This window comes from Mus caroli, chromosome 8 (assembly GCF_900094665.2).
Source record: "Mus caroli chromosome 8, CAROLI_EIJ_v1.1, whole genome shotgun sequence".
Lineage (NCBI taxonomy): Eukaryota > Metazoa > Chordata > Mammalia > Rodentia > Muridae > Mus > Mus caroli.
In genome coordinates, this window is record NC_034577.1 from 95,951,755 (window position 1) to 95,961,399 (window position 9,645).

The following is a 9,645-nucleotide window of genomic DNA, read 5'->3' on the forward strand; positions in this document are numbered from 1 at the left end:
CATGGTGTCTGTTCACAGCAGTAAAACCCTAACTAAGACAGAGGGCGTGGAGATGAAATGGAACACGATTCCCATTCCTATGTCTGGGAACTGATTGTATGTCAACATCTACACACCAGATCATGCGCATGAGAAGATCCAGGACCTACAGAGTTCTCAGGACAGGACTTGTCTGAATGGTAGGCTATGGGTTTCTTGGGAAGAAGTCATTTCTTTAATTCTGAGCTCCACTGTAGTTTAGACCCTGATTACCTATCAGTCTTAACTTCTTAGGTTCAAGAAGGTTCAATGGTGAGCTGACTAAACCCCTGTGCATGTGACTCAGAATCCTGGTGATCTAAGAGATAAGAGGATCTAGGTCTTCGATTAAACCAAGACCCACTCGGGGTTGTGCACGAGGGCTGAATATTGACATCGCTCGAATTTCTAGCTGCAGGTTATTTGTTCTGCCAGTAGGATCTGATGGCCATTCTGATCAGCAATCAGGAAAGCCAGGAAGACACTCCTTTTTTTGTCCTACTTTGACGGGTCTGAGGGTACCAATGACTTTAATTTAGATCTAGAGTCATTAATCCATGCTGAGATTTCCTTTTGGGGAAGCTGGAATGGAAATATGCTCGCAGGCCTAAAGCACCTCATCTGTGGCTCACATCCTGAGATCCTGAGATCAGTTTGTAGGTCAACCTGCACAGAGCAAAGCAGTTGATAACGGAGTGGGTAACTAGATGGGTTTGGGCTGTGTGTGGGCCTCCTGGCATCTGAGTTGTTGTCTCCAGGTGAAGGTATGGATCCATGGTGGTGGACTGGTTGTAGGATCTGCTTCCATGAACGACAGATCCACACTGGCAGTCACTGAGGAAATAGTAATCATTGCCATCCAGTATTGATTGGGGAGCCTTGGCTTCTTCAGGTAAGCCTGAGACTGGGCTGGATGTGGCTGAGTAGATCATGGGCAGCCCTGTAGCTCTTCTTCCTGCTACTTCCAAGCACTGGAGACCAGGATGCCAAGGCAACCTGGGCTACATAGATCTTTTTCTACAAGGAATGTTAGCTCCTTGGGGAAGAGGATAACCCACTAGATTGATGTAGAAACTTGGATGTATCCTTGATTCTGAGTGGCGAGGGAAGTGGGTATAAACTAGATCTAGGGTTTAGCATTGGACTAAAGTTGTTAGAGTAGGCCCTGAGTTGAAACGTGCATGAAGTGGCTAGGTATCGGACTCTTGTCCTCCTTCTGTCTGTAGTTCATCTCACTGAGAAGGAGGAGCTGCTGAACAAAAGGGTGATGAAGTACTGGGCCAACTTTGCAAGACATGGGTGAGATTACATCCCTCTCTTAACCTCTTTATGGTCAAGTTTCCATCTAGGGCCCCAATGTTGGTGTGTTCCATTAGTATGCATGTGTCCTTAATTACATGATAGTCTTCAACTCAGGGCACACTCAGGCAGATAACTTCTAGCTTTCAGTTACAGTTATCCCATAGACACCGAGTGGGTGAGTCACACTTTTGTGGTAGTGTTCTTTAGATTTTGCATCTGAGAGGGAGACACAAAACTAACCAGTTTCCCTTGCTTCACATGGAGTAGACATTGGTGGTGACACTTGTATGTATATTAGTACACTAGGTTATCTGTCCCCTCAGTCCTTTGGTCAGCTCATCTACTGCCCTAACCAAATAAGGGCATCAGGCTTTGGGTCAGAGAGACCTTCACCTTCCCTGTTGGCTGGCATATCCACAGGAACCCCAACAGCGAGGGTCTACCCTCCTGGCCTGTGATGGGCCGTGATGAGCAGTACCTGCAGTTGGACACCCAGCCTGCTGTGGGTCGAGCCCTGAAGGCCAGAAGGCTGCAGTTCTGGACCAAGACTCTGCCCCAGAAGATCCAGGAGCTCAAGGGTTCTCAGGACAAGCATGCAGAGCTGTAGCGTCCTGTGTCAGGAATGGTGTGTGAGATTAAAAGCAGATGGTGTAATTCTGAGGTTACAAAGTCCATTTATTTATTTTTATTTGTTCCAACATTTATGTAAGCCTTTCTAATATCAGCATTTGCCCTTCCAGACATGTATGAAGAACAGTCTGTGTTATTTCTTATAATTCTGAGCAAACTTTCATTAGAGTCAATAATAGCTATTATACCAGTGTAGATATGAGCCCCAATGTACCCCCATCTTCTTTAACCCTTCACTGAGACTAGGCTCCTCCTTCCTTTCTTTTTTTCTTCCTTACTTTTTTCCTTTCTTCCTTCCTTCTTTCCTTTCATTATCTTCTCCACATCCTCACCTCTTGAAATGAAATGGGTGCTTCAGGGACTGTTGACTGCAGGAGATAGGTGCTATCAAATCCTGTATCCCCTCTCAGCATATTTATAATTACCATTAGAAAATCTGCTTTCTCTAAGTCCCTTTGCCTTAAGAATGCTGTTTCTAAAAGACCATAAACTACAAATTGGACTCATAGTATCTGTGGCCTCAGATGGGTGGAGACTGAAATAGAAGGATTACATAAGTCTTGGGCAAGCTAACAAGTCCCACATCTCTGCAACACACAAACAAAAAGAAAATTGTAACTTCAGTAACTTACAAATAGTAACACACGTAACAGTCTTATAAATTGTAAAATTTGGGGTCAAGATGTTCTCAGGGAGACCAGTCTCAAGGATTATTGCTTGTGCCCTCTCCTGGTAGGATGTGTAAACAAGGCAGTTACACGGATAATATTAAGTCCCTGCTGACTTGAACTGGGGGCAGGGAAGACCTTCCTGTCAGTGAGACTGACCACGTAGGATGCTTCCATTCTCTATGCACAGCATTGATTGAAGTTCCCACTGCCAGCATGCCTCTGCTCATCATCTCTGGATAGACACACTGAACTGGGTGTCAGTTAGATTTGAGACTGTTAATAATTATCTCAATTTTAAGAGCTTGAGTGTGGATTGTTTTTATGGCACTATGGATTGATCTTAGGACTTGTGCGTGTTGGGCAATGGTTCTACCCATGAACTACACTCTCAGACTACTGTGGGTTGTTTAAATGAGACGAAATTAATCTCTTTTAGGTGTCTGTTTTAGTAAGTCTGGGAAAATTCTCAAGGCGTGCCACTGTCATCAGATCAGATTTACAACATCCTCCCCTTGCTTCCCATCAGCCTTCCCTCGGGTCCTTTTCTGCCACCCACTGCCTCTAATCCTGTTTCAAAGAAAACATGACATTGCTTTATCTTACTACACTGGGACTTGTCTCTAATCCAAAATAACTAAAATGTTTTGTGACTGGTTAGGTCACTTCACATAATGTGTTTGTTCCCTTTAATTGTGGAATGACATCCATGTGTGCACACAGCACATTCTACCCACTCACCAGACTATGCACAGCTGTTGCCCTTGTTCATTACCTCTGTTTTTGGAGACATGGTTTCTATGTAGCCCAGGAATGCCATGAACACATGATCTCACTGCCTTGGCATCCTTAGTGTGTGGATTGCAGGGTTATAGGGACACCCATTCTATGTTTGAGTTTTAATTAGTTGTATGGATATCCTCACACATTATTTTATGTGATCTCATGTATTCTATTTTTGAATTTCCAATCTAGAGCAGAATTCCTACGTCATGAGACACCTGTTAAACATTTAAAGAAGTTGTAAGACCAGGGATATAGCAGTGGTAGACAGCTTGCCCTGCATGTACAAAGCCCTGGGCACTATAAAAAGTAAAGAAAAAAAAATCCAGCTCAGATGATGTAGGCTTGTAATCCCAGGTACTCAGAGAGCTACTGTAGCCAGGGATCACAAGTTAAGGTCAGCCTGAGCTATACAGCAAAACTCCAGGCAAAACTGGAAAAATTACTTGTGGTCTATCCCCACATAATAAGTTCCAAAAATGGCCTATAGGTGGCAGTGGTTCTGCCTTTAATCCAGCACCCTGGGGACAGAAACAGGTGGCTCTCTAACCAAACCAGCTCAGTCAACAGGGTCTCAAGCAAGGGAGTGAGGGTTGAAAAAGGGAAAGTTAGACAAAATTATAACCTGACTGCAGCCCGTACTGAAGCTGAAACAGTTTCATGTCTCTCCAGCCTGCTTTTATATCACTCTAGGTATAGCCAAAAGCCATGGTCAGTTCTTAGATCAAAGACAAAGTAAAGCAAAGTGGGAAACAAGGAGATTATACAAGAAAGCAATCAAGCAGAGGCGTAAGCAAAAGGATCACACAGGCAATGATTAAGGAAAGTAGTAAGCGAGGGGATCACACAAGGAAGTAATGCAGCTATGAAGTAAACAAAGCCCCATGGTCCCTGTTTCTGACATTCTTATCTGAGTCTACTTCCGTGTCCAAGCCCGGTGACAAATGCCAAATTCCTAGAAGCAGCACCAAAAGCTCTCAACAGATATTCTGAGTTCCAGGCCAGCCTGGTCTGCAGAGGGAGTTCCAAGACAGCCAGGGCTATACAGAGAAACCCTGTCTTGACAAAAACAAAAGCAAAACCAAAACAGTCCCCCCCAAAAAATCATAAAAATCTAACTTGACTTAGAGTGTTACTAAGACGAGGTTTCACCATAGGCATGTGATACATCAACTTTCAGAACATAGCACTTAGAGGTCCCCATATCAGTCACCGAGGTTGGGAACAATGGAAAACAACTCTATCTATTGTGTTTGGAAATCAAATGTCATCTATGACTGATATTTAAAACAATTTATTGTAAGTCCCAAGATGGAAAGTAGTATAAGTTTTATTAGAAATATGTCTGGGTATCTATTAGCTTTTTGAGCCAGAGGCAGTGTGTGTGAGTGTGTATATCTATGCATGTGTGTGTCTACGTATGTGTGTTTGTGTATGCTTATTATGTGGATGGATCTGAAGGATATCATCCTGAGTGAAGTAACCCAATCACAAAAGAACACACATGATATGCACTCACTGATAAGTGGATATTAGCCCAGAAATTCAGAATACCCAAGATACAATTTGCAAAACACATGAAAGTCAAGAAGAAGGAAGACCAAAGTGTGGATACTTCGATCTTCTTAGAAGAGGGAACAAAATTTCCATGGAAGGAGTTACAGAGACAAAGTATAGAGCTGAGACTGAAGGAAGGACCATCCAGAGACTGCCCCACCTGGGAATCCATCCCATAAACAACCATCAAACCCAGACACTATTGCAGATGACATCAAAATTTTGCTGACAGGACCCTGATATAGCTGTCTCCTGTGAGCCTCTGCCAGTTCCTGGCAAATACAGAAGTGGATGCTCACAGTCATCCATTGGATGGAACACAGGACCCCAATGAAGGAGCTAGAGAAAGTACTCAAGGAGCTGAAGGGGTCTGCAGCCCTATAGGAGGAACAACAATATGAACTAACCAGTACCCCCAGAGCTCCTGGGACTAAACCACCAATCAAAGAAAACACATAGTGGGACTCATGTCTCTATTTGCATATGTTGCAGAGGATGGCCTAGTCGGCCATCAATGGGAGGAGAGGCACTTGGTCCTATGAAGGCTCTATGCCCCAGAATAGGGGAATGCCAGTGCCAGGAATCGGGAGTTATATGTAAGTACACTATAGCTGTCTTCAGACACTCCAGAAGAGAGCATCAGATTTCGTTATGGATGGTTGTGAGCCACCATGTGGTTGCTGGGATTTGAACTCAGGACCTTTGGAAGAACAGTCCGCACTCTTAACCACTGAGCAATCTCACCAGCTCCAAAAGAACCATTCTTGATAAGATATTGGCACAGCGAGTTAAGCAGTATGGAAGAAACAATATGGAAAGACAGCACAGCAGAATGCCAAGGGATGAAAACGTGCTTTCTCTTTAATTTCCATCAGCATATTTGCTATACTGTATTGACAGAGGAAATGTAAGCTGCAAAAATTGTATTTGGTAATGAGTAATAATATTCTTTTGGAAACCTCTTAACTGGTCCTAAAGGACACATCTGACCTTAATAATAGGTATCTAACCAAATCAACAAACATCCTATTTCTTGCTGAGGCCTTCGTTTAGAAATCCTGCTGACTCTGTCTCCTACTGAACTGAAATCTGAATACAATATGCCAAGAAAATTCAGGTGTGTACAGATTGGGCAGAGAAACAGGGATTACTCCCATGTAACCTGAGTCTCTTCAGAGAAAACACAGAGGCCTCTGCAGCCACAATTATCCCAAAGAGTGATGAAGGTTTCCAGGGCCGGAACAGCAGTGCTCCTGCATGCTAGCGGAGAACAGTGAGAAAATGTGACCTTAACACCATTCAGGGTCTACCGTGTGTCTGAGAATAAACCTGCTGAAAGACAAGTTCAGCCTCATGGCAAGATTATGAAATCTGGCTAATGGATATCAAAGGAAAACCTAAATGAGTCGGGAAATATGCTGTATTCCCAGGTGTGATATTATTACCACAGAGATGGCAGCTCAATTTGGATTTAAGCTCTGAATCTACAAATGGCATTTCAAGTGAACAGGGGACTGTCTATGGAACTTTACAAGGTGATATTAAAATTTAAAACTTCACAACCAATCAAAGTCCTGAGAATGAGTGATAGTTTAATACCCGGTTACAAACGAGACATCTATGTCACCCTTTCCAAGGCCCAGGGGACTCTCGGAGAGGAGTGAGAGCATCCAGAGGAAGGAGAAAGAGCTTAGTGGAATGCTGACATCTGCCTTGGTTGCTAAGCTCCCGAACACTAGACAGCTCTGATTACCTATATCAGAGAAGGGACCCACCACGTGCTGAGCCTGCTTTCTGGAGAATGACTTTCACTGCCTCATTTTCGTGAAACATCTGAACTCCAAAGACAAAGCAACTTAAAAGCTTCCAGAGGAAAGAAACGCAGCCTGGAGATGCTCCTGGCAAGAGAACAAAAGCAAGCACCCACCGTGGGCAGCGGAAACAGAAAGCTGTAGCTTCAGAACATTGAGGGAGTAATCTTAAACTAGCGGGCGGGGGGATTAAAAAAGACACCTTGGTTTTCACTGTCTGTAATTTACCTCCGGGCTCCCAGGCTCACTTCCAAGAGGACAGGACAGAAGAGAACCTCTGCTGACCATTGCTGGCCCGTCTTCCCAGGAGGTTCCAGTCTGGATGTCCATCAACATAGGTGTTGACCTCCTCTGCGGTGACTGTGCTTGTTCTAGATGGATGCTCAGGGAAGAGTACAACAGAGAATGCGGAAACATGGGGTGCAGATGAGACAAGGAGACCCGGGGTCACCCTAGCCTCTGCGTGTTCTGAGGAAGCATGTTAGTCTTCAGTGTGGCTTTATCAGACGAATAAAAGGAAGTGAAGTGTGGGGCAGTAGTGGCGCATGCTTTTAATCCCAGCATTTGAGAGGCAGAGGCAGAGAGGCAGGTGGATTTCTGTGTTTGAGGCCAGCCTGGTCTACAGAGGGAGTTTCAGGACAGCCAGGACATCACAGAGAAACTCTGTCTCGAACATCACCCCCCCCCCAAAAAAAAGGGAAAGAAGTGTTGAGAAGCTGCATGCCAGAGGGATGCTGCATGGCAACATCAGTTAGCTCAGGGTCCCGCGACCTCGCATGGATACTAGAAACTGGGGTCAGCCAGTGTCACCAAGTTCAACAAGGTAGTCTCTGAGAAGGTGGTTACACAGAGACATTGTAGAGGACCAAGGAGATCTGTCAGGCTCTGACTCCCTTGCCCATTTGGTTTATAAGCTCTTTTCTGTTCATGGCTCCAGACCTCTAGTGAGACACACCACAGTCCCCGCAAACACCATACTGTACGCAACTCGTGGAAGAACAGTTAGAAAGTGCAGGAGCTTGGAAGTCAACCTGGCTTCATATTAGAGGTGTGGAACCTCTCTTGATGCTTACGGGCTCCCCTACCTCCTTCCTGAACCCACCGAACCCACGTGTTCTGTTCTGTCACGTGTTCTGGCCTGACGTCACAAGGCCCCCAGAGCTTGCCTGGCTCCAGAATATCTGGACCCTGCTCACTCTTTTGCTGTTGTGCAGATCTCTAGGTCGCGCAGCAACTGACCTAAAGGAGTAAGTTTTCCTCGCAGCTTAATTAGCTGCCAACCCTACATCCAGCCGGATCTGGATTATTACTCTCCACATCCAGTGGCCCTGAAGAAGCTGCCCCTGCCTGGCCAGCATCATCTGGTTGCTACAACCAAGGTGAATCTGCCTGTGCGGCGAACCCACTTTCCGTGTTTCCCCTGCCCCACCGGTCTCTACGCCTTCCCCAACAGGCAGAACAACTTCAAGATGTTCTGTCCCTCCCGAACCATGAAGATCCCTCCTCTAGGGACAAATCCTTCTTTTCCCTCTTCCTGTCCAGCCTGGGTGGTTCAGGCTGAAGAAGTTCTGACATTGGACCACCGGTCTCTCCCTTGCTCAAAGGAAACTGAGGCAAAAGTCAAAGAACTTAAAAACAGGAGAATCGAAGAGAAGGGGGAGGGGAAAAAAGAGGAGGGAGAGGAAGAGGAGGAAGAGAAGGAAGAAGAGGAGGAGGAGAAGGAGAAGGAGGAGGAGGGGGAGGAGGAGGAAGAGAAAGAAGTGGAACAGCAGCAGGGGAAACAGGTGGAGGATGAAGAACTGGTGGAGGAGGGAGAAGATGAAGAGGAGGAGGGAGAGGAGAAGGAAGAGGAAGAGGAGGAAGAGAAGGGAGAAGATGTAGAAGAGGAGGAGGGAGAGGAAGAAGAGGGAGAAGATGAGGATGAGGAAGAGGAGGAAGAGGGAGAAGATGAAGAGGAGGAAGAGGAGGAGGGAGAGGAAGAAGAGGGAGAAGATGAAGAGGTGGAGGGAGAGGAGGAAGATGAGGAAGAGGAGAAAGAGGAGGAAGATAATTGCTGGCTCCTGGAGGAGACAGAAATTCAAGATGTTAAGGAAAGGTGTCCATCCATTAGCCTCGTGCAAGCAGCCACATGTATGAGCTTAGCGGCCAAATCTACCGTGGAATCTGAAAATCTACCCTGTGGACCTCAAGAAGGATATCAGCATCCCCAGGATGTAAAAACTGTGGAGATGACTGCCCTTTTATCTTCCAGGGAGTTCTCCTGTGGCCTTAGCACCGCCAGCTCTTGTAGCCCTGCTGGAGTGGTCCTCACTCATGGGTGGTGCCTGACACCAGCCTCAGCCAGCTGCTCCTCACATCGGGAGACCTTTCCCAAGAAAGAACAGAGGACAAAAGGTCTTCCAGGCCCTGCACATTCTCAGCCTCAGGCTAGTGCATCAGGGAGCCCTGTTACTCCTGTGCCAGCATTAAAAAGACCCTGCAAGAGAAAGGCAGCCACACCAGAGTTGCTGGTGCCACCCTCAGAGGTCCTACAACTACTGCAGGATGAAGGTGACTGGCCCCCACCTCCCAAGATTCCACACCTTGAGGAAGAGAAAGAATCAGACACCATAAAGAACAAGAAGGGTCAGGTCATCCTGATCTCAGATGATAAAGTGAATGTCTTAGAACCTAAAAGCCAGGTGGTGTCAGTCCGCACTGTCCCTCAGTCTGTTCTGCCAAGGTCCCCACCTTCTTCAGGACCTGGAGTCACTCTGGCCTTACCCACTGATGGGGTTTTCAGTCTTGGTGGTCCTGCCTCCACTCCCATGTTATGCCAGGCTGTTCGATCTCCAATCCCATCTGTCCCTTCACCTTCCCTCACACCAAGTATACCC

General features: G+C 46.1%; 1 protein-coding gene across 1 annotated transcript; it reads left to right on the forward strand.

Moving 5' to 3' along the window:
* The first annotated feature begins 613 nt into the window (after positions 1-613).
* LOC110300897 (pyrethroid hydrolase Ces2a-like) lies at positions 614-1,927 on the forward strand. Its single transcript, XM_021171116.1, has 3 exons — positions 614-674; positions 1,245-1,317; positions 1,741-1,927. Exons 1-3 carry the CDS (start codon positions 614-616, stop codon positions 1,925-1,927), a joined length of 321 nt encoding a protein of 106 aa, XP_021026775.1.
* The last annotated feature ends 7,718 nt before the right edge of the window (positions 1,928-9,645 follow it).